Source organism: Arachis hypogaea, chromosome 9, assembly GCF_003086295.3.
Source record: "Arachis hypogaea cultivar Tifrunner chromosome 9, arahy.Tifrunner.gnm2.J5K5, whole genome shotgun sequence".
Classification (NCBI taxonomy): domain Eukaryota; kingdom Viridiplantae; phylum Streptophyta; class Magnoliopsida; order Fabales; family Fabaceae; genus Arachis; species Arachis hypogaea.
In genome coordinates, this window is record NC_092044.1 from 29,100,918 (window position 1) to 29,128,137 (window position 27,220).

The 27,220-nt window shown below is 34.7% G+C and overlaps 1 protein-coding gene and 2 long non-coding RNA genes across 62 annotated transcripts; all 3 read left to right on the forward strand.

Annotated features, from left to right (window-relative positions):
- Nucleotides 1-272: 272 nt before the first annotated feature.
- On the forward strand, nucleotides 273-12,150 carry LOC112710776 (uncharacterized). Of its 50 annotated transcripts, XM_072202820.1 has the most exons (12): nucleotides 371-1,566; nucleotides 1,835-1,913; nucleotides 2,800-2,875; nucleotides 4,180-4,308; nucleotides 4,379-5,650; nucleotides 7,076-8,063; nucleotides 8,144-8,444; nucleotides 8,528-8,633; nucleotides 10,028-10,216; nucleotides 10,382-10,483; nucleotides 11,607-11,700; nucleotides 11,801-12,150. In XM_072202820.1, the coding sequence occupies exons 9-11, from the start codon at nucleotides 10,087-10,089 to the stop codon at nucleotides 11,615-11,617; spliced, it is 243 nt and encodes an 80-aa protein (XP_072058921.1). In that variant the 5' UTR covers nucleotides 371-1,566; nucleotides 1,835-1,913; nucleotides 2,800-2,875; nucleotides 4,180-4,308; nucleotides 4,379-5,650; nucleotides 7,076-8,063; nucleotides 8,144-8,444; nucleotides 8,528-8,633; nucleotides 10,028-10,086; the 3' UTR covers nucleotides 11,618-11,700; nucleotides 11,801-12,150. The 50 variants fall into 50 exon arrangements, with proteins under 50 accessions (XP_072058932.1, XP_072058914.1, XP_072058919.1 ...); XM_072202832.1 differs by lacking the exon at nucleotides 4,180-4,308 and having other exon boundaries at nucleotides 2,797-2,875; nucleotides 5,468-5,650; XM_072202810.1 differs by having other exon boundaries at nucleotides 4,180-5,650; nucleotides 8,724-10,216.
- A 1,308-nt stretch (nucleotides 12,151-13,458) lies between these two features.
- On the forward strand, nucleotides 13,459-18,940 carry LOC112710779 (uncharacterized). Of its 11 annotated transcripts, none has more exons than XR_011865601.1 (12): nucleotides 13,477-13,875; nucleotides 13,995-14,203; nucleotides 14,591-14,649; nucleotides 14,833-14,926; nucleotides 15,505-15,690; nucleotides 15,778-15,892; nucleotides 15,983-15,999; nucleotides 16,108-16,297; nucleotides 17,420-17,612; nucleotides 18,224-18,394; nucleotides 18,527-18,571; nucleotides 18,707-18,940. It is a non-coding gene; the product is annotated as an uncharacterized lncRNA (long non-coding RNA). The 11 variants fall into 11 exon arrangements; XR_011865607.1 differs by lacking the exon at nucleotides 15,983-15,999 and adding an exon at nucleotides 16,959-17,029; XR_011865600.1 differs by lacking the exon at nucleotides 15,983-15,999 and having other exon boundaries at nucleotides 13,459-13,875; nucleotides 13,995-14,318.
- Nucleotides 18,941-19,909: 969 nt separating this feature from the next.
- LOC140175306 (uncharacterized) lies at nucleotides 19,910-23,739 on the forward strand. The gene is made up of 2 exons (XR_011865610.1): nucleotides 19,910-20,216; nucleotides 21,540-23,739. It is a non-coding gene; the product is annotated as an uncharacterized lncRNA (long non-coding RNA).
- The last annotated feature ends 3,481 nt before the right edge of the window (nucleotides 23,740-27,220 follow it).

Below are 27,220 nucleotides of genomic sequence, written 5' to 3' on the forward strand. Positions count from 1 at the left end.
GTGGTGTGTTTGGTATATTATGAAGAAGATTCCACAGAAATTAAATGGCTATAAGAGACATAAAGAAATTGAACAAGAGACGAGTCATGTTGTTTGAAACTCTTTTACAAAGGATGCATTTAATAGAAATTAGAAGATTTTCTTATGAAGTATGATGTTAGAGACAATAAGTGGCTTTCAGGTGGCTTTATTAGAACTAATTGATGTTATTTTTAGTGTTTGGATATTTATGTATTTTACTTTTGTAATAACATTGTGAAACTGTATATGTTTTGGTGTTGTAGTTTCTGATTTATGTATTCTATCCTCTTTTTAGAGCTTTTTGAATATCGTCATTTATGTATTCCAGCTTATTTTTATCACTACTTTTGGGCTGGGATAAGAAGCACACATAGGAATTAAAGCATGCATGCTTTTTTTAACAAGTTTATTACGCACAATAACTCATTGATTCAATTTGTGAAATAATATGATAATCACTACAAGAGAACATGCTCTGAGCTGCGCAAAATTACCAACGTTTCCAGAAAACGCAATAGATCAAGTTAGCTGCTGCAGTTATTGTTGCATAATCAGGCTTCGTTCCAATTGATCCAAATTGGTGGCTGTTTTGGACCCCAACCGCATCTAATAACCTGGTGGGGGGAGGGGTTGATCCCTATCAAAATATTCTAGCACGTTTAACCTTCCCTCTTTTGGCACGAACCCTAGCAGAGCAAAGGCGCCAATCGCTAGTCTCCTTCCTCCGCCGTCGTGACTCATCCCTCCGTCAGTTCCAGCTGCCACGTCCGTGTCATCATTCTTTCCCATGACTGGTCGCCTCCCTCGGCTGTGTAGCTCCTGCGCCCAAAGGTAAAGTGAAAAGGGTCGTCCAAGCTTTCTCCTTCCTCCATGCACATTCGTGACGTCATCGGCGGACACCCCAACTATCCATCCCGATGTCTTTGTCGATAGCCCTCCCCTTGCCCTTGCCCCATTGTATGTTCCTCTCCCTTGTCTTCATTTAATTTCAGTGGCTGTTGATAAATTAATTTTCCATCAATTTAATCTATGTGCCTTTTGAATTTATGTTTTGAACAACATTGATCGATTAATTTTGCCAATATTTTCTTCCCCAATTTAACATTCAGATTTAAGTTTTCCCCAATTTCTGAACCCCTGGGTCTTGATATGTTTGTTTTTTATTTCTTCACCTCATCACTAATTAAAAGGAATGTGCACAAAAGACCAATGCGATTAAACATGAAAATAAATCTGAAGAATGTATGTGACCATTAACATTATGGACTATTAACATTATTTTTGGTGCCAATTAGTGCAGGAGAGTTAACACACAGTTCTCCTCTTCATGTGTCCATGTCTCAGTTTTCCCTATTTCAATTCCATTATGAAAATAAACAGCTTTATTTCAGTGATTAAACATAGCATATTTTTCCGTCGGATAAACATAAGATAGAGAAAGAACAAAGTACTTAGCTTCGAAGTCAAGTTGCTCAACTGTTAGAGTTGTAACAAGATCAGAAGTTGCAGATACAACAGCAAGATTCAACAATCCAAACTTTGCAGGTTTGTCATATATAATTCTAATATGCACAAAATATTCATTAGGAATTTCTTGAGTATTTTATTAGTATTTTATTGACAGTTTCCTAATAGAAAGTTAAAATGGTCTAAATAATGACAAAAAGGGATGGGATCCACTTACGTAGAATGAATGCAAATCCATATTTTTTGATTGGTGCTTTGCCTTTTATATTTATCTTTTCTAATTGAATTTTATATTCTTGTGGTTTCTTCATTGAATTTCTCCTGCTTATGGGTTCTTTATTTTCAGTTGAGATGGGGGGAGAGATAATCTGAGAGATTATTTCTATCTACAAAGCTATGAAAGCTAAGAAAATGATCTACTTCTTGTAGGTTTTTTACCCCCTCAATTTTGTTATTTTCGCTCTTATTTTGTTGATTAGGCCAGTGCCTGAATATTGTTTGTCTTTTCTACCTTTCATTTACGAAGTTGTGTTAGACTTTAAATTGTAGAGAATTATGTTTTATTGATTATTTATTTTCTTTCAATAGTAAAACATACACAAACTGTAATGGCCTTTTTTGAGACTTGATTATGATAGCATACAATAGTTTATTTGACATGTTTTCAAAATCTGGCATGCTTTTGTTACTTTTTTATTTTATTTGCCTTTATTCTCATTGACTCTCTACTCTGCTGCAGTTTTGGTTTTCTTCTTTATGGTTGCTTCTATGGCATGTTGACAAGTGCTATGTTTAGTCAAAATCTCAATTTTGTGGGTACTGACTGTCTTTTGTAGCATGAAACTGTAGGACAATAGGAGCACCACTTTTTGCCACAAATAAGTCGCTGTGCATATTTATCGTCCTTATGTTACTTTGTTCACATTCAATTATGTCATTTTCTGGATTATCTGAATTTTCACACAAATAAGTTCAAATTAAGTTAATCATCAGTCCCAAATGTATGTTACCATCTTCTTTTTCTTTTTTTCTTTTTTTTTCTAATTTCTTTTTTAACTTCCTGTGAGATAATTTATGGTTCTGCTTTCTTCCATGATATAGGATAAAATTAAAACCCATGAAATTCATTTTGATAATACTCGTTCCCACACTCCCACTTGTGGTGACATTTTGATAATTTACTCTAGGCACATTCTTGTTTCTATTTGGCCCCCAGCTTATTACAGGGCTACTTAATGGTTTCAATTTGGCTATAGACATCTCTCGGAGTAACATTTTGTGTATTCCTTTTTTGTTTTTGCCTTGAAGTAGGTTTCTGACGAGTGAATATCTCAGAGATTTGAAATAAATTATTTGGGGTGCGTCCCTGTACCTTCAACTGTGACAGGTATTTCATTTGTTAAGAACTAATGAGTCTTGCATAAAATCTTTTCGAGAATTTACCAAGTATTTATTTTTAATCTAAAGACCTATAAATTAATGGCAAACCATATCGCAGATCTATTTGTTTTATGACTGAAGTTGTTCTACCAACTTGAAACAGCAAAATTTAGGAGTGTTATGTACAAATCATAAAGCTAATTTGAACTTCAATTAGCATGCTTCCAAATTTCCGTTATATTGTCTCACCTTTTTCTTATCTTTTGGTAAAATTTCGGCACTCAGATTTTTGCTTTTTAGTAGGAGCAGGTGTATATTTAAATATTGTCTACACAGTAAAAAAAGGTAATCATTTTGTACTAATAGTACATAAAAATAAATTATTATTATTATTGTTGTTGTTGTTGTTGTTGTTGTTGTTGTTGTTGTAATTTTACTGATTGAAATTGGATGGGAAGAACATGGTATGTCGTTTCTAGATAGAAGTGCATGATTCTTGTGTGAGCCCCTGAATCCTTTTATCAAGTACTAGGAAATAGGATTTCAATGTTTAATATAGAAGTGTAGATATGACTTTTACGCATGCCACATGGATAATGCAGTAAATTATTTCATAGCCAGTACTAGTTTCCAGAATGTTCGTTGATATTCACCTTAGCAAATAGCAAGCAGCACAGCTATATAATCATCAAGATATAGGTGAACCACACTGTCATGTATATATACAATAATAATAATTGTGTGGTTGGAGTACATATATAATAGTTTAGTTTTTCATACCAGAGTTTCACCTTAATATTATTTAATTGAAAAGTACAAATATAGTAAGTAACCAAACTTATATATATTTATAAGCTTGATGTGCATGTTAAAACTAGTTATCTTAAGCCCTTTATATATTATTTGTTTTTTATTTATGTAACTATAGAATTATTAAAATTCTTTTTTTAGAATTGATTGTTTAGTTCTTTGACGCTTTTGTCTTAAGTATGTTCCTAAATCTGACGTCTATGCCTCTTTTCTTTTTCTTTTTTTAAGGTTTTATTTTACATTTCAATTCTTTGGCTTTGGGACCAGTATTTCTTTCTTTCAGTAATTTTTTATAAAGTGCAGAATTTTCCAATGAGTAAGCAACTTTTAATAAATCATCTTGTGTGATGCGTATTGTTCTAAAGGATAGTAACTGTGTTTTATTATTTTCATTTTAAGAGTTATTGTCCAATTCTATTTTATGACTATTTTATTAGTTATTATCTGGTAGTCTGACTTTATTATTTGAATTTTCGGTGTTCTATTATATTATCGAAGTAGACATTGATAAGAGTTGGATTTCAAAGCCACGAATTGGTCCAGAGTATAAGGACGGTTTGAACAGATTCTTAGATTTCACATTTGCCAATGCAGCATCCGATGGGATGATACATTATCCATGTCTGAAGTGTAGGTTCCGCCATCACCAAACTAGAGAGAATGTGTACGATCATTTGATAAAAAAAACCTTTCCCCTCAGGTTATACATTTTGGGTACATTACGGTGAGAGATGCGTGGCAGAGAGCTCTAGTGAAGGACAAGAAGTAGAACCCGATAGAAACCTCAAATACCTAATGATTGACATGGTTCAGGAGGCGTTTGACTTCCCAGGACTTTATGGCGATGAAGACGATTTAGTGAATGAACATGCTGGCGGGGATCGGGAAGAGTTGTGATACCTATCAAATGAAAGTAGTCGCGAGGCCCGCAACTTGCATGACCTGCTCAAAGATGGAGCATAGGAGCTATACCCGGGATGTTCGAAGTTCTCTAAGCTGTCTTTCTTGGTGAGGCTCTATCATATGAAGTCTATGTGCGGAGTGAGCGACAAGGCCTTCGGAATGACACTAGAGTTGCTGGGGGATGCCTTTGAGCGTGCAAGGATTTCAAGCACTATGCACGATGCCAAGATGATCATAAGAAAGCTCGGTATCACGATGCCAAATGATTGCATGCTATACCAGGGCATCGACCAAGGGCTATCTAAATGCAAGTGATGTGGGACATCGAGATGCAAGCAAAAGACTAAGAACTCCAGAGCGAGGATCAACAGGGTTGTTAAAAAGAACGGAAAACCACAAGCGGCGAAGACTCTTCGCTACTTCCCCCTTATTCCACATTTGCAGAGGTTATACATGTCCAGTAAGACAGCTGCTGATATGCTGTGGCATAAGAGAGGTCATAGCTCTAATGGTATCTATAGGTAGGGGTGTTCAGATCCAAACCGGTCCAAAAAAACCGCGAAACCGGACCGATCCAAACCAAAAACCGAATTAAACCGCTCTATTTTGGATATTTTTTGGATTTTGGATTGGTTTTATTGCGGTTCGGTTCAGTTTGCGGTTCCACTCTACATAACCGAACCGCATATATTACAAATAATAATAATAATAATACCTACCGTAGCACTAGCACACTAGTGCAGTAGCGCCGATTCCCAAATTTTTGAAACCCTAAACTAAAGAAAGAAAGTAAGAAACCCTTTATGCTCAGTGCTCTCTCTCGTTCCTTAGTCCTTAGTCTTTGTTCTTCATCCTTACACAACATCACTCACTCTCACTATCACAGATTCACAGCATCACTCACTCTCAGTCACTCCCACCGACACACGCCGACGCCGTCCGCCGCTCTTCTTCTGAGTAATGCCCTTCGCCGCCTCCTCTTCTCAGTGACGCCATTGGCGGCTCCTCTCCGCGGTGACGCCGCTGCCGCCTTCTCCCCTCGGTGGCACCGCTGCTGCTCTTCTTCAAGGTATATTTTTACTTAGTTTTGTTTATTTTCTTTTGTTTTGAGATTTTGTTTAAATTTAATTTTTACTTGTTAATCTGTGTTAAACTATGTTAAACTGTTCATTGTTGAAGGTAGATTTTTACTTGCTTTTGTTTATTTTGTTTTATTCTGTTATTTTAAGATTTTGTTTGATTTTAAATTTTACTTGTTAATCTGTGTTAAACTGTTCAAGTCTCAAGGTATATTTTTACTTGGTTTTGTTTATTTTGTTTTGTTCTGTTGTTTTAAGATTTTGTTTAATTTTATTTTTTACTTGTTAATCTGTGTTAAACTGTTCATTGTTGAAGGTAGATTTTTACTTGCTTTTGTTTATTTTGTTTTGCTCTGTTGTTTTAAGATTTTGTTTAATTTTAATTTTTACTTGTTAATCTGTGTTAAACTGTTCAAGGTATATTTTTACTTGCTTTAATTTTTACTTGTTAAACTGTGCTTTAATTTTTATTTGTTAAACTTTGTATTAAATTAAGTATTTTGTTCTTGTTGATTGAAATTGAATTCTATTTTTTTTATCTTCTGCATATTTTATATTTGTTCCAGTGATTTTAGCTTTCAATTCGAAGGTCAACAGTGATTTTTATGTTATGTTTTATTAAGACTTTGCTATGTTATTTGATTTTGTGTTGTTGAGACTTGTTTAGTTGTTTTGATGCTGAAAAATTATTATTTTATCAAGACTTGTTGAATATGTTGGATTGTTGGACAATTAGACATGTTGGTTTATAATGTATTATGGAATTTTTGTTTTATTATTATGTTGGATTGTGTTTTATTATTATGATGGATTGTTGGACAGGTTATATAACCTTATAAATTAAGTTATTATTTTGTATTTAAAAAACCGCGGATCCAAACCGATCCAAACCGCTTGTAATCGGATCGGATTGGATCGGATTTTCAAAAAAATTCATCCAATCCAAACCGCACCGCACATAAGTTAAGCGTTCGGATCGGATGACTTTTTCCTTCAAAACCGAACTAAACCGCATCGCGAACACCCCTATCTATAGGCATCCACGGGACGGCGAGGCATGGAAGGCATTTGACAAAACTTATTCCGACTTCTCCAGCGATCTGCGCAGTGCTCGTCTAGCCTTGGCTAGCGATGGCTTTAACCCTTATGGAAACATGAGCTCAAAGTACTCAATTTGGCCAGTGGTGCTTATTCTGTACAACCTGCCCCCTTGGATTTGTATGAAACTCACCTTTTTTATCCTCTCCATGATTATTCCTGGGCCTAAAATGCCTAGAAATGATATTGATGTCTACTTACAGCCCTTGATTGATGAGTTGAACCTGTTGTGGGTTGGTGTTAAAACGTACGATGCTTGTGAAAAAAAACTTTCAGGATGTATGTTGCGTTAATGTGGACAATAACTGATTTTCCAGGTTTGGGCAACTTTTCCGGGTGGAACACGTACGGTGGGAGAGCTTGTCCTACGTGAAATTTGGATGCTGAGACTAACCAGCTTACACACAGTCAAAAATGGTGTTTCATGGGTCATTGTCGCTTTCTATTAAATCCTAACCACAGATATAGATGGGATCGGGATAGATTTGATGGAAAGATAGAAGATAGAGGTCCACCTGTCAAACTCTCTGGTGGAGACATTGCGAGACAACTATAGGATGTGCATGTCCACCTTGGTAAGGTGCAATCAGTTACTAGGAAAAGGACACGTGGACAGCAAACCGCCGTACGATATGAGTCTCTTTGGAAGAAGATGAGTATTCTCTTTGAGCTCCCATACTAGGAAAACAATGGATTGCGTCACAATCTTGATGTGATGCACATAGAGAAGAATGTGTGCGACAACATAGTTTTCACCATACTGAATGAGAAAGGTAAATCTAAAGACCACTTTAAGGCAAGGAAAGACCTCCAATTGATGGGAATCAAGCATGCTCTGTGGTCATGAAATGATGGAAAGTACCCATTCGCCATCTTTATTATGACCAATCCATAGAAGGATGTCTTTTTAAGGACTATCAAGAATGTGGTCTTTCCAGATGGGTACTCTAGCAACATTTTTCGCTGTGTTGACTTAAGACAACACAAGTTGTCAGGCTTGAAAATCCATGACTGTCACATTCTAATGGAGTACGTACTGCCAATTGCGTTAAGGAATGGTTTGCCTGCCCTAGTGTCCTCTGTCTTGGCCGAGCTATCATCCTTTTTTCACCGAATATGCAACAAATCCATTGACCCTCAACAACTACCTCTCCTTCAGTATCATGTGGTCCATACTATGTGCCACATGGAGATGATTTTCCCTCCTTCTTTCTTTACCGTCATGGTTCACGTGACAGTGCATCTTGTCGAGGAGGTGCAACTAGGTGGCCCAGTGCATTATCGGTGGATGTACCCAATTGAAAGGTAATCATCAAACAATTGTTGATGTACATTTTTTACCCCGATTACACATACATACTAAGTCACGTGTTATATTCTCAAAGGTACCTATGTCATCTCAAATAGTATGTGCGTAATAGAGCACGACCAGAGGGCTCAATCGCTGAGGGATACTTATCTGAGAAGATTCTCATATTCTGTTCAAGATACCTCGATAACGTCAAGAGTAGGATCAATCGACCAATGCGTGTTGACGATCGACCGTGTGAACCTATTGGTAGTGAAGACCCAGGGGTAGGAGAGGCTATGGGGGGCTGCTTCATTTTACGCTCTCATACCAGCTGAAAAGTTTCAAGCTCACCGTCATGTCTTGGTCAATTCCCCGACTGTGGAAAAGTTCATAGAGTAAGTACAGTTGAGGTTATAGAATACCAAGATGATAAGCTATAGATGGAGATTCTGACATGATACTGCTATGATCTATCCAGTGCTTTTAGGGCCATCAAAAAGAGGAAGTTGCGAAGCAAGACAAGGTCTCAATCTCAAATAGATAGTGTTGTGCACAGAGAATTACCCGAGTGGTTCAAACATGAGGTGAGGCCTGTTGTCATTAATCTTATTATCAATGGTCTCCTATTGTTTCTATCCCAAATATATATGAAACGTGAAACTGTTCTCTACCAGGTTCCCTTAGGAATCATCAGGCATTCAAAAGAACTACAGTGGTTTGCATGTGGCCCCAATGTGCAAGCTAGCCGCTTTACAACTTACACAACATGAATGAATTTAAGTTTAGGACCCTATCGAGAGAAGAAGGGTTGAAAACCCAGAATAACGGGGTACATGTCACTTCCGACACTAGAAGTTATGCAAGCAAGCGCGACAGTAATGTTGCGGTTGGTAGCATCTCGTATTATGGACAACTAGTGGACATAATTGAGTTGAATTATAGTGGTCAATTCACAGTTATTTTATTTAGATGTATCTGGGCAAACACCACATTTGGTAGAGGCATAAAACAAGATATTTTGTGCCACACTTTGGTCAATTTCTCTAATCCGATGCATACTGGTGATCGAAAGGATGACGAGCCCTACATTCTTGTATCAGAGGCTCGCCTTGTATACTATGTGGATGATGACGTTAATAAGGAATGGAGTGTAGTAGTCCATGTGAAGCTAAGAGATTTGGTTGACATGGGCGAAGAGAATGATCATTGTGAATTGGAACTTTCCCCCCAACCAAGTTTGACTGGGTTGGCTGAGTGTAACGTGGAAGGTTTTTTGCTCATAAAGGAGGGCGATTTAGAAGAAACCACCAATGATGCCTTTGATACTGGCGAGGAGGCTATTGATTGTTAGATGTGTTTGGCAACAAAGAATTTTTTAATTCTCTGCTATTTAGGGTAGTCCATAATCTTACCAATTTGCTAAGGGGTTCATAATGTTGCTGGTGTGATACATATGCTCCTAATTAAATTTCTTTGCCAAGACGTGGTAGTCAATTATTAACATTTATTTGCTAAGTAGTTTATAATGATTCTTTCGCCATGTATGCTCATAGCCATCAAATAGTTTTGATGTATATACACTAGTACTGATACATCGCTAATTCTACCATACATGTTCATTTTATCTTTTTGAAATGGACATTGGATTAAGTATCGAGCTATCATATGCATCAAGAATGCTTATTGTGTTTTGTGCAGGACTCTTAAAGGTGTATCATTTGTATATATCTTGCAATTTTAAGAATATGGTGCATTTGAACACTATTCTACTATAATTTTCTACTGTACTAGTAGTGAATGTCACAACTGCTGGTGGTTTATAATGGTTCTCTGACATGCAGAATAATTGCCAAGTGTTATTAAGGATTTTAGATATTTGATTTGGCTTTTTGAAAAATAGAGCAGTAGGATTTAACTGTTGATTGACAGGAATATATAAAGTTATTTTCCTCATTTCTTTCATGATGGGACTTACCAGGGAAATTGGAAGAGAGGGACTTCTTTCTTTGCAGCACTAGCATCTGGTTTTCCAAGGCGATGGTTCAGGCATCTCCGTTCTCCTCACTTAAGCACGCAACATCGTTTGCAAGGGACTTATGGTTAAATAATTTGTCTATTCAATCTTGGCTGAATGTATTCTCTGCACACCTACATATAGATGAGGCTGGTAAGTTTACGCCTGGGCCCATTATGTTGGTACGCTTTAATATGTCTGACAACAATTTGTTCCTTTTACTTTTCGAAACTACAACAATAATTTGAGGGATTTTATTATACTATAAAGAAAGGACACGACCCAAGTTTTTACCTTGTTTGACTCTCAACATTGCAGGAATTAGAGCAATTCGGAAGAAAGTACCGCAGAAAATTTGGCTTTGTGTTCATAACAAGTACAAACAAGAAGCTGTCGCACCAAATACTGTAGGAGGTGAAGGTAAGAAATGGATTTAAGAATCAATTACAATACACTATGGATTTTGAAGCCACGTTTATATAACCACAATTTATCATCATGAATTTTTTATTTTGTAATCTCCTATTATTTGTCCCCCTCCCCCGAGATTTAAAGAAAATTGTGTGAATTGGGAATAATTCTTTATATATATATATATATATATATATATATATATATATATATAAGCTCATAAGTTCTGGTTAGAGTACAAAATCTCTCTTCATACCTAGTTCTTGAATCTGGACTCATTTTTATAGTTCATCATCTGATAATAGCATAAAACAAATTAAAAGGGTACTGAATAGTATGTATATAAAGGGAATCAAAACAAGTACAGAAATCATCATTCCTCTATCAGCAGAAATGCTGCTAATATGATGGGACTTTAATTTCCATCACATGGTTAATTATCTACTATAATGTTTATAATAGTCTATCTATATATCTACATTGCATTGCTGTACATAATAATAACATTAGATGAGAGAGATCGAACATAAGGATAGAAGAAGTGTTTGAATTTGGTCATACACTATTAATCAATCATGTTATGTCTTAACTCTTAAGCCTTTAGTTGATTTGGCTGTAGATACATTGTACCTCTAATTCTATTTTCTTGGGTTATAAGTCTTGAACTCATATATATGACCGCTCATGGGTCGATGTCTTGATGACATATAATAGAGGACTTTGTAGCAATGGTCAACCCCCCAAATCAGTGATCAATTACTAATAATTAATCACCTAAATTAAAACTTAAACTGAACAAACAAGCCCACGGATCCAATTACACAGTGGCTCTATTATTGGTCTTTCTATTGCATGGCTTCTCTAATCCCTAGTCTATATATGCCAAGACCCACATGTATTGTAACATACTCAATTCAATAATATTCATTCACTAAATCCATATCACCTTTGCAATTGATGTATCGTTGAGGGAAATTTTGGATTAGTGCTAAAAGTACTTTCATTTGCTAAAAGTAGTTTCAATTAATATAATATTTATTAATGTAATAAATATCAAGAATTGTGGTACCATTACTACTAGTTAGACAAGAACTTCTCAATACTTATATACGCTTTGTTGGACATTGCGCAGATACGCTATGAGAATTCTCTTTCTTTAGAACTTGATATTACGTCTCGGGAGAAATTCATTCTTATAGAGAGAAAGCTTGCACGACTTTGGGAGCGTAAGCCAAACAATAACTCTACAATATTATGCTTAACTTTTTTTTTGTTTTGGACAATTGATAACACATTGGATTCACTTGGAGCTGTTGAAAATTTCAGGTTTATCTCGAGAGACTCCAGGAGAAACAGGGGAGGTGGTTCAAGACTCAATGCAGGAAGAAGACGTTATGAAAGACGATAGCTCCGAGGAGGTTGTTTCTACTGTAAACAATGCTCCAATACTTACTCTTGACCTCAATAAAATACCAGAAGAAAATGTGGTCTTTTGAGGCATGTCGTTTGGAGTTGTTATTTTGATACTGTGAACAATTCTAAAATTTTATAGACATTTAGTGGATCTGGTTATTGAACAATTGACATGTAATTGATACACCTGGCTTGAATGATGTATCTCTTTAATTGATGTGAACTTAATTAAGTAGCTATGAACACGTTCGAGATTGACCTTATGTTGACTTCATATATCCTAGATAATCTTTTATGACTTGAAATGGTTGAGACAGGATTCAAATGATATATAAGGCTATTCTTTCATTATTATTTTTAATATGAAATAATGGTATTAAAAAAAGGTAGAAATATCTTTCCATTTAAGTGAATATGCTATAAAATAGTACAGTTGATTACTTGTTGCTGACTACTAGGCTTATGCCATTTCAGCATAGCAATGAGCACATATATTTATCAAAATTTTTATAAGCACGTCTTATCACTAACAAGTTCTTGGGCAGCAAAAAAAATCACTATAGAACACCTGGTACATAGCATAACAATATGTTATACTTAAGAGTTAAGCCATCCATAATATTTCTTCTCTCTTTCTTTCTCTCACATATTTTAATTTGGGTTTCTATTTCATTCTTTTTGGTTCTCATTTGTGTTTTCCTTTTTCCCTTTCTACTTAGAATTTTATGTTTGTTTCTTTTTTCTTAATAAAGGTAGGCTAAGTTAACACACTCTCCTTTTCTTCAAAATATTTACATGTATAATTTGATTTCTGGGTGGTTGTATTGTGTACCATAGTTAAGATTTATAATGTATAATTTCTTTTAAATTATTTTGCATGGAACAAAATATTTTTTTGTGGTATAATATAAATAAATTTATTAAAAAATATATTTATCCAAATTTTAAATACTATACTCTTCTAATTAATAATAATTTAAAAATTAAAAAATTTATTTTATTCCATGCATTAAAAAAATAAGCTAACAAAATATTTAATTACAAGACTTTTTTAAAATTAACATATAAAATAATATATTTTAATATTTTTTTTTAAGTACTCTCAATAATAAAATTATTATGTATAAATTGTTGATCTTTTTTGGACAAAGTAAATAAAAAAGTTGATCATATAATAATAATAATAATAATAATAATAATAATAATAATAATAATAATAATAATGAGAGTATTTAAAAAGAGTACTAAAAGAGTATGTTGAGTGACTAAGTTTACTACTAGAAAACTAGTTATTACAGACAGATATTTTTGACGGATTTTATCCCACTGAAATACAGAGGGAATTTTAGAGAGATTTTTTTTGTCAAAAAATAAAAAAATGAATTAACATAAATTACAGACAGAAAAAAGAATCCGTCGATAATTCTGTCGAAAAAATTAATTTTTTTCCGTAAAAAATAATTACAGACGGAAAATCCGTCTATAGCTAAATAGACAAAATACCACTTTTGATTAAATTATTACAGACAAAAATTTCGTCTGTAATTAAAAATTTTCCGTCAAAAACATTCAGATAACCTAACTCAACCCTATCTTCTCGAGCTCCATCCACACCCCACACAAGTGAGAGCTCCATCGCACTAGTTTCTTCCTCTCTCCTTATTTTGCAATATAAAACTATGCTCATCCGCTCCCCTCACCGGCGGTGCTACCGTCCTCCTTTTGACGTTTCTCTTGAGCTCAGAGCCGGCGGCTCCATTCACACTTCACACAAATCTAACGAGCTTCTCCCTCTCTCCATCAACGAGCTGCTTTTTCTCTCTGTCGCACGAGCATCTTTTACTGCTGCCGCCGCCGCTCTCGTCGTACGAGCCCCCTCCGCCGCTGCTCTCGTCGCATCTACTCCCTTTGTCATCGTCCCTTGGAGGTTAGATTTTTAATCCGCTAATTAACCGAAACTAAAGCCCTCCGTTTTTCTTCGCTTGGAGGTTAGTTCATTCAGCGTTCGTTCTTTTCGTTGTTCTTGTTCTACGATTTGATAATGGTGATTGATGATATTTATGCAAATCTGCTTTTGTTCCTTTCGTTCATTTCGCTTGGAGGTTAGATTTCATGCAGATCTGCTTCAATCAAAACAAATGCCCTAAAAGCTGGTAGTAACAATGAAGGAAGACAATATAATATGGTGTTGTCTATAGTGTTGAAGGGAAAATGGAAGAGTTCTTGGAACAGCTTTTGAGTTCTAGGAACAGATCAAGATCAAGGAGTGGAAAAAAGAGATATTCATATGCGAAATGCTCATCATCTTCTTCATATGTTAGTAAGGAATAATGATTGATCAATATTTCACTTTGCTTTTGACACTCGAATAGGCGAAGAATATTTCCATTTTGACAAAGTCAACTCTTATCTTGTGCCTCATTTTTCAATGGTAAACCTATTTTCTCTTTTCTTGATGTAGGCAAAGAAAATATTTTCTCTTTTCTCTTTTCAATGGTAAACCTCATTTGTGCTTCTTTGTTTATGTTGCTTATTCTCTGATTCTTCAGTTCGTAAGTAGTTAAAGAAGTTTAAATGATAATTGTTTGAGCCTCATATAATAATGTCGAACGTGGTTCTTTTGCTGTCATTATAGTAGTTAAATCTAAGAAGGTTAATTGGTTCATTTGTGCAGCTAAGTTTTGTTCTTTTTTTTTTATGCAGAACAAAAGCATTACTGAGTGTGGTTCTTTAGCTGTAAGCACTTCAAATCATTGAAAAAGGTAATTCATGGATTACATATTTTTTCATTTGAAAATTATACTAGAACAATATGATCTGATATGAGAAGCTGTTAATGCTCTAGCTTGATTTATATTTATGAGAAATTATGAACTGACTGATTGAATACTTTATCTGCTTTTGCTTTGCTGCTGCTGCTACCTGACTCTGTGTTCCAATCTTAGCCTTAGGTGCCTTCTTCTCGTATTTGTAAAACTTCTCCAAGAGCTTCAAAAGCTTGAGGAGTATCGCATGAACCAGAAATCCATTGATTCAATGGTACCTATATATATAACTCTCTTATTAATGCTTTTACTTTCTTTAATTTTTGTTGTCACATCACATAGTATTCTTGATCTTCTTCTTTACATTGTTCATGTTCATTGGTCATTGCATTTCTTGCAATTTCTAATAATTGGTCAAAATTTTAAAAGAATGTCAAAACAAAGTTCTTTATATAATTTTGTATCTGTCTGGATGTGAATCTAACAAGGGCCATGCCTAATTGCGCTTATGCGATTATAGGTTCATGTTGATTGAATTCATATTTCTTATGTTTGGTCACTTGGTGTAGAAGGGTTCTTTCTTTAGAAAAGAAAAATGTGATTTAATATTGACATAGTTGTGTTGCATAGTGCACTCTGCTTTCTTGTTTGAACCGCTAATTTGGTTTTGCTTGTGGTTGCACTAAGAGAAAATAGAACGTGCAGCTGAGAAATCTTGTTTTGTTGATGGCTCAGATTCGATTGATTTTTTATTAATTTGTGACCGCTGTTGTTGTTGACCGAGATTTAGCCTAGCCTTAATCTCTTCCCATTCAATTTCCCATTCTTCTACTTATTTCGAACAAATTTCAGGTAGGATTGAGAACATATATGGTTTCCCAATCTGCTGCTGGATTGCGCCAACTCCATAGTCGAAACCATGTCAAGGCTCGACCAGTTAAACCCCTTTCAACTTCTAACAATATTTGCTCTTCCGTGGTGCCTCTAGCATCTCAAAATTGGTCGGCTAAGATGGATCACCAAGAAGATTGTGATTTGGTTGGTGATTTCAGCAAGTAGTTTTTCAACAATGGATCATGCCAACAATACTCTTGCACTCTTTGTTCTAATTCAGTATATTCCCAGGCTCTTTCTTATCTTCCCTTTGAACCAGCATATTACGAAAACCACTGGCGTTATTGCCAAAACCCTCTGGATTGCAGCTGCATACAATCTTCTTCTCTACATGCTAGCTAGTCATGTAAGATCACCAGTGAAATGATTAAAGCATGCACCTCTTTCTTTTTGATAATTTATTAATTTTGTTGTTGAAACATGAAATGTGAAACAGATTACAGGAGCAACATGGTATCTGTCCTCAATTGGGAGACAATTCAACTGCTGAAAAGCAGAGTGTGAAAGAGAGAACAGATCAAAAACCATAACTTATTTTCCTACTTTTCTTGATTGTAACAGTGTGAGGTCACCTGCAAGGCAACACTGGCTAAATGTCACTCTAAGTTATTTCCAAATGTGACCCCAAGGCCAAGCTCAACGTCAAGCATAAGTTTGGCATGTTTGCAGATGCTTTTCTCAATGATGTTGTTACTACTAACTTTGTGGAAAGATACTTCTATTGTCTTTGGTGGGGATTAAGAAATTTAAGGTATGCTGCTACTATATTTTACTACTATTGCAAACTCAAGTTTATATAAACCAAAATGCTAAAACATAACTAATTTTTGTTATGCATAAAACTGTATTTATGTGGATGAAAATGTCTAAATTCTAGTATTTGTCTTTGTAGCAAAAATCTTTTGAAGTTTAACAATTTTTGGTGTACGCTGAGTATTTTTATAAATATTAATACTCCTGTATATTAACTCAAAATTTTAGGTTAATTAACAGACTTTTATATGTTATTATTTAACAAAAAAATATTTTCTTTGCTATGGTCTTTAAAATTGTGTCAACAATATAATCGAAATCTTAATGATGACTTTTTTCCCTTTTTGAGTATAACAATATAGTAGTTTAAAATTGTATGTCATCGCATTAGAAAAAATATTTGACTTAACCGTTCAAAATATTAAAAAGTTCTACAAATACAAATATATAATTAAATGATGCTGTAAAACTTATAGAAATTTTGAATTTTTGTATTTTTACCTAATATTATAATTCTAAAAATATAAATCTTACTAGTTAATACTTTTTTTATTATTTTATACTGCATTTGGCAATTTTGTGAAGGAATGTATTGATGCATTATTTATTAATCAAAATAATATTTTTTTCTTTTTTCTTTTTCTTTTTCTTCTCTCTAGACTCTAGAGAACCTTCAGCATTTTCTTTTCAGAAAACTTCAGATTCTAGCAAATGCCAACAATGCTGGGTTGTAAGTTGCATAAATATTAATTTTAAGTCTGGTATCTAGGAATTTTATATGGATGAATTTTAGGTACAATTTGTCATTACCTTTGAGGAAATGCTGCCATTTGAAGATGCAATTGGACTTAGACTTAGAATTTTTTTGGTTTCAAAGGATAGTCAGAAACTCATAATAGAATAGTATATTATTCCTATTATTGCCAAGTTCCATCATAACAAAATTCAAGAAATTTTTGTCTTACTTTCATCTAAAAGTTCTTCTTTCTTGCTCATTACTAGTATCTATTAAACAATGAAAAAATGATGGGATAAGAAAATAGAAAATATGACCTAAATCCTTGTACTCTTTGTGGACACCCAACTTTCAGTCTATCCTAACTTTTTTTTTTTTACTTAGTTTGTATGGACAGAATTTGGACACAACCACATACCTCCCAGAGACATTTTCTGCATCTTCTTATGTCTTTCTGGATTAGGAAGAATGACACTAAGCAATGGATGAGACATCGCCAATTGCCTCCAGACTTGCAGGAGTGCGTTCGTCGCCAATGGATGAGATATTTATGTAAAGATAGCAGGGAAAGATGTAGGTACTAAACTATCTCACCTAGTTTGAAACTTTTCTTCCCTTTTACATGTATAAACATTTCATCTTCTGTCATTTCTAACTTTGTCCTCTTTTTTTTTTAAACTTAACATTTCTTAGAAGCAATTGTACAAAAAAAAATTGCCCAAGTTCAAGAAAAAGAAGCAAAAGATTACCTCTGCTGTAATCTGGGTGCTGTCTTCTGTAATTTTGATCTTATGCTTGGCCATCATCATTTACAGTACTATATTATATTATTATTGTTGTTGTTGTTGTTGTTGTTAATTTATTATCTCTCTCAGTGGTGTTACCTTATTATCTCATCTAATAGTGTCATTCCTTCCTTGAATTCACTTAAGTTTTACAAGTTTAGGTGAAATCTTGAGTTTGATTACCTTGAATTCATTTTCTAGGATACTGTGGCTAGTATCTCTTATATTCAGCACAACAATCATGTTAACCTTGAATTCATTTTCTATATGAGAATTGTGCAAAGAGAGACTTGCAGCTTAATGTTACTGGTGGTTTCTGAAATGTTTTGGATTGATTTTATTTGATTTGGATCTGAAATTTAAAGAAAGAATGAAAAAAATTGATTTCTTTTTATTGTGTTAGGAATATGGGAAGCACAGATGCCAAGTGGAAATTGGCTGATCACCCAAAGCTGCCAAAGAAAAATTAAAGCCAGTTGTTGTGGTGGTTTTGGATGGATGGGGTGAGGCCAACGCTGATCAATACAACTGTATCCACACTGCTGAAACTCCAACCATGGATTCTCTCAAAAAGGTAGATATATAGATATAGATACTACATGGTATATGCACCCTTTTGTGGAATCTGAAATATTTTTCTTTTTGCATATATTATGATATATTCATTCATATAATGATAAGATCTAAGATTGGTCCCCCTTTTCAGGGTATTGTTATGATTCCTAGGTTTTTGTTACCTTGTCATTGGTAGGTGAGAGGCCTTCTCTTCATTTGAAGTTTATTTAGTTGGAAATTCCAGTGTTATTGAATGTGTTTGATTTGTATGATTATTGATGAGCTAGAAATAGAAATGAATGGTGGGGTTGGTTGGTTTTTATTGTTGTAGGGTGCACCTGAAAGGTGGAGATTAGTGAGGGCTTATGGTACTGTTGTGGAACTTCCTACAGAGAATGACATGGGCAACAGTGAAGTCGATCACTTTGTTTAAAATTAGATAAAATTATGTAAAATTTAGTATGATTGAACAATATACTGAGGATTATAGTTGATAATACACTTTGTTTATGTTTTGAATTATATTGACTTGCTTGTTTATAATAATTTTCTTTTAGTTTTATAATACGATGAATTTGTTTATTTTTTGAAATATTATAAATAATCGAATACAAATTAGATAAAAACTTGTATTAAATTTATATTTATTTTGTATGAAAATAAGTTTATTTTGTAATTAAAAAAATAAAAAAATTATATTTTACCTTACTGACGGATTTACAGACGGATTTTCTATCTGTAATCAGAGTGTAAGATGATTTTCCAAAGTTCAAATTACAGACAGAAAATCTGTCAGAAAATTTGTTTGTAATTACAGACGGAAAATCTGTCTGAAAATCCGTCTAAAAATCCGTCTGTAATTACAGACAAAAAATCCGTCGAAAAGTTCGTCGCCTTCAAAAAATTGATGCAGAATTTACAAAGGAAAAATTCGTCGGTAACGGGTAAAAATCCGTCTGTAATTTTCTGACGGAAAAAAATCCGTCGGTAAATAATTTCTGACGGGACTTTTACAGAAGGACAAAATCCGTCGGTAATTTCGTCGGTAATCAAAAAATCGTCAGTAATAAAGACTAAATCCGTCTGTAAATCTGTATGTATTAATCCATTTTCTAGTTGTGGTTATTAATAAATATATAATTTGTTTTTATTAAAACTAAAAAATTTAATATAACTTTATATATTAATATATATATATATATATATATATATATATATAAATTTATTAAAAAGTTATATATTTATATTTATTATAATATTTTAAAATTAAAAAATTATTTAATAAATATAATTATTATTAGTTATGCTTATTAAAAATTATTGAGGGAGGTGTTGCTTGTGAAACTAATTTATGGGTTTCGATTTACATAAACCATTGAATTTACCCTTATATTTTTTTTATAATATGATTTTATTGTGATTTTTCTTATTATTATTATTTGCATTGTCTCAGAAAAGTCACATTGATCACTTTAAATTTATAATTATTATAATTGCTATTATTATTTTTGGAGAACCCCCTTTAAGTATAAGTAATTATTATAATAACATGTTACTCCTTCAATTTTCAAATCAAATAACCCACCGCCATCTGCTACCACAATCCTTATTTTTTTTTTCTCCACTACTAAACCATTCATATGGTCCAGCCGTTTGAGAGTTTGCATTGTCCGTGGTCTTCTTCTCACGTCTGTGCTTGGAGCTATGGCGTTGCCGTCCCCATCATTTTTATACATTCTTCGTCATAGTCGGAAGGAAGAAGACGTCTCTGTCCCCTTCTCTCTCTGCCAGAGGCCCGGTCGTTCCTCTCTCGCCATTAATAGCAATCCTCCCACTTGCCGGTAAGCACCACTGGATCCCCCTTGTGCTCAACTGCTGATTTCGTTATTGAAAGTGAGGCCATTAATGAGCGTTTAGTTAACATGCAAGCTTTTCTTGATCTTGTTAGCTGAGTGGATTTGTTAATGGGGAGTAGGATTTGTTGATGCGAAATAGGAATCAGTATTAGGGAATTCTGAGTTGGAGTTTTTGTGGTATATTTGAATGCATTTTTAATTGAGTTAATGGGAATAGGATTTGTTTGTTGAATGAATGTTGTTGCCATTCATTGTTCATTAGAAATCCTTAATCCTGAATGTTATTGCTGATTATGGTTACCAAGAAAATTTCGTGCATATATGTCTTCATTTATGTAGAAATAATTCCCATTAAGTTATTTATTAAAACATTTGAAAAGAGAACAAACAAAAAAGAAATAAAAGAAAATGAAAAATAATTTATCATATTGCACCTTAATATTTTGCCATATAAATAGCAGGGTACATGGACATCTTTCCTTATCAATAGCTCTTAAGTCAATCCTATTTATAAGGAAAGAACTCTATATCTCTTAACAGCCACTTTCCATTATCTCTTAACTTGGGCGTGTTGTTGTTATAAGATAGAGATCACAGATGATGACATGCATTAAATATAAAATGAACATGGCATCTTACTCATTTGTGCTCGATTTTCTTATGTCATAACAATTAACTTCTTATACTATATATTAATTATTCTCAATATGTTATAAAAGTAAGAACTTAATAAATATTAACCGGTTTCGACTTTCAATTCAAAGTATGTAGGTCTATTATAAGAATTCATGTTTTAAACCTTTGCCATTTCATTAATTCATCTAATTGTTAGTTGATATCCTAATTCGGATTAAATTATCTATTATCTTTACTTGTTAGGAAGTTCACAAGCAAATTGATCCAAATTTGACTAGTTCCATCTTCTTAAATTTGGTAGTAATTTGTCTTTGGTTTATTATATTCATCATATTGTATCTGCTTTGTTTACTATTATTTGTTAAACTCATCATTGACGGTCATGCATGAGGAGATGAGGTATTTGGGCGTGTTATTGTCAGAGAACATAGATGATGAGGTGGAAATATTTGAATGAATATACAGTCTTTACTCAATTGTGACCTCTATTCTTCCGTCATCACCCTTAACTGCAGTCTCTAATCTCGTATTATAATCTGTTTATTATCAATATGTCATAAATGTAAGAGTTTAATAAATATTAATTGGTGTCTGCTAGTGTCCTTTTTCTATATTAATAAATATTAATAACTATATAGTAATTATTATCATTTTGTTTTGATCCGAATGCAGTCAAGAAAGATACCCAAGATAAGTCGTTACACAAAGAAATAGAAGAAATAGAAGTTCATGAGGTTATAGCCCAAGAACTTTATAAGGTGGCGGACAAGTCCTCTACCTTGGCAAGGTTAGCCTTTCCTCATCTAATTTGTCACCTCTGTTATTCAGTTGGAGTTGACATAGAGGAAGACATCCCCATTGATGAGGACAAGCCCATCACTAAGAAAAGGATGGAGCAAACAAGAGACCCCTCTCATCATCAAATCCCTGAGATACCTCAAGGGATGCACTTTCCTCCACAAAACTATTGGGAGCAACTAAACACCTCCCTAGGAGAATTAAGTTCCAACATGGGACAACTAAGGGTGGAGCACCAAGAACATTCCATCCTCCTCCATGAAATAAGAGAAGATCAAAGAATCATGAGAGAGGAGCAACAAAGGCAAGGAAGAGACATTGAGGAGTTCAAGCACTCCATAGGATCTTCAAGAGGAAGAACAAGCCGCCATCACTAAGGTGGACCCGTTCTTTAATTTCCTTGTTCTTTATTTTCCTGTTTTTCAAAAATCATGCTTATGTTTATCTATGTTTGTGTGTTGTGATCATTAGTATCTTAGTGTCTATGCCTTAAAGTTATGAATGTCCTATGAATCCATCACCTTTCTTGAATGAAAAATGTTCTTAATTGAAAAAGAAAAGAATTGCATGAATTTTGAATTTTATAACAGATTAATTATTTTGATGTGGTGGCAATACTTTTGTTTTCTGAATGTATGCTTAAATAGTGCATATGTCTTTTGAATTTGTGGTTCATGAATGTTGGCTCTTGAAAGAATGATGAAAAAGGAGACATGTTACTGAGGATCTGAAAAATCATAAAAATGATTATTGAAGCAAGAAAAAGCAGTGAATACAAAAAGAAAGAGAGAAGAAGAAAAACGAAAAAAAAAGAGAAAAGAGAAGAAAGAGAAAAAAAAAGAGAGAAAAAGAAAGAAATAAAGTTGTGATCCAAGGTAAAAAGAGTGTGCTTAAGAACCCTGAACACCTCTAATTGGGGACTCTAGCAAAGCTGAGTCACAATCTGAAAAGGTTCACCCAATTATGTGTCTGTGGCATGTATGTATCTGGTGGTAATACTAGAAGACAGAGTGCTTTGGGCCACGGCCAAGACTCAATAAGTAGCTGTGTTCAAGAATCATCATACTTAACTAGAAGAATCAATGACACTATCTGGATTCTGAGTTCCTAAAGAAGCCAATCATTCTGAATTTCAAAGGATAGAGTGAGATGCCAAAATTGTTCAGAGGCAAAAAGCTAAAAGCCCCGCTCATCTAATTAATACTGATCTTCATAGATGTTTTTGGAATCCATTGTATATTCTCTTCTTTTTATCTTATTTGATTTTCAGTTGCTTGAGGACAAGCAACAATTTAAGTTTGGTGTTGTGATGAGCGGATAAATTGTACGCTTTTTGGCATTGTTTTTAGTATGTTTTTAGTATGTTCTAGTTAGTTTTTAGTATATTTTTATTAGTTTTTAGTTAAAATTCACTTTTCTGGACTTTACTATGAGTTTGTATGTTTTTCTGTGATTTCAGGTATTTTCTGGCTGAAATTGAGGGACTTGAGCAAAAATCTGATTCAGAGACTAAAAAGGACTGCAGATGCTGTTGGATTCGGACCTCCATGCACTCGAAGTGGATTTTCTGGAGCTACGGAAGCCCAATTTTCGCGCTCTCAACGGCGTTGGAAAGTAGACATCCTGGGCTTTCCAGCAATATATAATAGTCCATACTTTTCCCAAGATTTGATGGCCCAAACTGGCATTCCAAATCAGCTCAAAACTACCCGGCGTTAAACGCCGGAACTGGCACAAAAGCTGGCATTTAACTCCAAGAGAAGTCTCTACACGAAAATGCTTCAATGCTCAACCCAAGCACACACCAAGTGGGCCCGGAAGTGGATTTTTATGTCATTTACTCATCTCTGTAAACCCTAGGCTACTAGTTCTTTATAAATAAGACCTTTTACTATTGTATTTTAATCTTTTGATCACTTTAGATCTTAGATCATTGGGAGGCTGGCCACATGGCCATGCCTAGATCTTGTTCTTATGTATTTTCAACGGTGGAGTTTTTACACACCATAGATTAAGGTGTGGAGCTCTGCTGTACCTCGAGTATTAATGCAATTACTATTGTTCTTCTATTCAATTCCGCTTGTTCTTGTTCCAAGATATCACTTGTTCTTCAACTTGATGAATGTGATGATCCGTGACACTCATTATTATTCTCACCTATGAACGTGTGCCTAACAACCACCTCCGTTCTACCTTAGATTGGGTGGATATCTCTTGGATTCTTTAACCGGAATCTTCGTGGTATAAGCTAGAATTGATGGCGGCATTCAATAGAATCCGGAAGGTCTAAACCTTGTCTGTGGTATTCTGAGTAGGATTCAATGATTGAATGACTGTGACAAGCTTCAAACTCGCGATTGTGGGGTGTTAGTGACAGACGCAAAAGAATCACTGGATTCTATTCCGACATGATCGAGAACCGACAGCTGAATAGCCGTGCCGTGACAGGGTGCGTTGAACATTTTCACTGAGAGGATGCGAGGTAGCCACTGACAACAGTGAAACCCTACATACAGCTTGCCATGGAAAGGAGTAAGAAGGATTGGATGAAGACAGTAAGAAAGCAGAGAGACGGAAGGAACACAGCATCTCCATACGCTTATCTGAAATTCCCACCAATGAATTGCATAAGTATCTCTATCTTTATCTTTATGTTTTATTCATACATCATCCATACCCATTTGAGTTTGCCTGACTAAGATTTACAAGGTGACCATAGCTTGCTTCATACCAACAATCTCTGTGGGATCGACCCTTACTCGCGTAAGGTTTATTACTTGGACGACCCAGTACACTTGCTGGTTAGTTGTGCGAAGTTGTGTTTATGCCATGGTAGTGAACACCAAGTTTTTGGATTCATTACCGGGGATTATTTGAGTTGTAGTGATCACAATTTCGTCCACCAGTGCCCCCGCATCCTATCCCTTTCGTCCTCCCTATAGCGAACCACTGCCTGCTCCATAGGCTTGCACGAACGATGTTCAAAACTCGGAGCCGAACGCCAAAGACATAGACCCAAAGGCAAATGAGGAAGATTCTTTTGAGCAACATGTTGACAACCTATTTGCTGCATCGGAGGCTTAGAAGTGCAAGGGACGTAAGACCACTGAATATTGGAATGTTAAAATAATTGGTATACAAGAATTTATTTAATAGGATTTTCCATTCAGTTATTTTCCTATGATTTCATTGCATCTTGGCCACAATAGCTACTCACACAGAATAACTATGATTTACAGAATTCGATGGCATAATCAAACAGGTCAGCTTGAGTGTGAAGGAAGCTATGAAGCCACCTAATGGAAGAAAGATTGTACACAGGTTCAACAGTGAACTGCAACCAGTTGGGTATGAAGCTGGTATACTGAGTGGCATTCTCAGACTACTAGGATCTGACTGCACCAAATTCCCAATCTGCGAGAAGAACTGGAGAAAGGTTCGCACCAAGGACAAGGTCTATAATGAATGTGTAAAGGTAAAAACCTATATTTTAGTACCATTCCGGACTCATAATTTGAATCCTACTGACAATTTAATTTTACTTTTGTAAGAAATGTTCCATTTTGATGAAGATAGTGGAGGAATTACCAAGCATATAATTTTAAAATTGCTAGGAAGGGCTTGGAAGGAAACGAGAAACAAGTTATACAATGACTGTTATGACTCAGAACGGACTCTTGAAGAAAATATTAAACACCGGCCACCAGGATCACTGCGGACCATTGGAGATGGTACCTCGATTATCGCAATAGTAAAAAGACAAAGGTAATATATTTTTATTTCATAACATAAAAATTCTATTTATGTAACATTGAGTTAGTCAGTTACTAGTGTCTAGTAACTCCAATGCATTTGATGTCATGACAGGAGAAGTGTAAGAAAAATACTGAGAATCAATCAACGCAGCTTTACACCCACATTGGCAGCTCGAAAAGCTTCGCAAGACTCGGAGAAGAAGAGGTAATCTATTTTTGAGAATGTTTTTGAACCATCTCTTCGTCTATATATTCACTTTGTCATCATTATTGTTACAGTCGGAATGACAAGGGAGGAGAGTTGGTAGAGGAGAGTTGTTTCTCTTAACGCGCAAAAGACCTAATGGCTCCTATATCCATGATGCAGCTCGGACTATTGGTCTAAGTAATGTGTTGAGAATTGCAAAGTAGTTTCTCGTAGTTTTTATTTTTTAAAATTGTATTGGAAGTCTATGCAGTTAGCAACTAGCTAATAAATGCTTATGTTTGCTTATCTATGTTTGTAGGAAACAATTGAGGCTATTGAACAACGTGATGAATCCTCTAAACTGTTGTCTCATAATGATTCGCTTGCTTAAGCTCTCGAAAAGGAACACTCGGGTAGAGTGCATGGCAGGGGTTTGGGATAGACTTCTAGTCAAGTCTTCGGTATGAATTTCCATCAGCCGAGCAATGGAGCTTAAAGGGAGGAGACCCAAAGGGTGCTGCTTGAAGTACAAGCAGAGATGGTGGCTAACAAATTAAAAAGAAAGGCAGTGAAGGATGAAGTAGCAGCCGAGAAGACAAAAAGACAGGCAATGGAGGATGAAGTAGCAGCTGGGAAGATAAGGATGCAAGCAATAGAGAGTGCTCTGATATGTCTGCTTCAAGGGCAAGGTGGAAAGCTGCCATCAGACATTGTCGCATGGATGAATTCGTTGGAGGGACAGATTAGAAAGTAGATCTTAGGATTGATACTTTATTGATATTTGGATAATTATATGAATTTTATTAATAGTTTTGCTAATGCCGTTTACCCAGGAATTTATTTTTTCAAAGGTATAATATAATTTACCCTACTAATATTAAGAAATGTTCCAAAAATAACAAAAAAAAGACAAAAGGAAAAACCTAGTACATTCAAATTAAAAAGAGCGTTGATTGCTAATGTACAATGCAATATTTTTGCGTCCATTTAACTGGAAGATTGCGGCGATTGTAAAATAGCCGTAAGAAATTTAAAAAAACATGATAAAGATAGCGGCGGTTTCTAACCGCTGCCAAATACATTAAAAAAAAAACAGCCGTTAACTAGCAGTGGTTTCAAACTGTCAGAAAAATTGTGTCGAAATTAATGATGGACAGATAGCAGCGATTTTAAACTGCCTCTACATCTTGTGCCGTTATTTCTTGGTTTTGTTGTGGTTGTGCCAGCGGTTCATTAGAACCGCCGCAAAATCATATTACCACCCTCTAATAGGCGACGCTTGACGAACCGCTGGAATTGCATTTCGTGGCGGTTTAAAACCGCTGCAAATCCCTATATAAACTGCCGCAATTTCATGCTTCTATTGTAGTGAATTGCCTAGAGAGTAAAAAGCAAAAAGAGATAGAATTTGATGTTGTAGTTCATACTGTTATATCTTGTGCAACAAAATCATCAATAGAAGCTTAATTGTAGTTTGTGTATACTCATGTGACGTTTAGGAAAGTTCAAGAACAATTTAGAGAAAAGGTGAATTGTATCACAAGATCAACGGAGTTCGCTCTAAAGTTTACAGCATATAAAGTTGTAGAACAAGTTTCAAACTCAACATTCAA

Bases quoted from the DNA above. Each gene is read 5' to 3' on its own strand.
- LOC112710776 (XM_072202805.1), top strand. From the start codon at position 5,035: ATGTCCAGTAAGACAGCTGCTGATATGCTGTGGCATAAGAGAGGTCAT. The intron at 5,103-5,467 runs GTAGGGGTGTTC...TCACTATCACAG, and splicing joins AGCTCTAATGGTATCTATAG to ATTCACAGCATCACTCACTC. The intron at 5,651-7,075 runs GTATATTTTTAC...CTGATTTTCCAG, and splicing joins CGCTGCTGCTCTTCTTCAAG to GTTTGGGCAACTTTTCCGGG.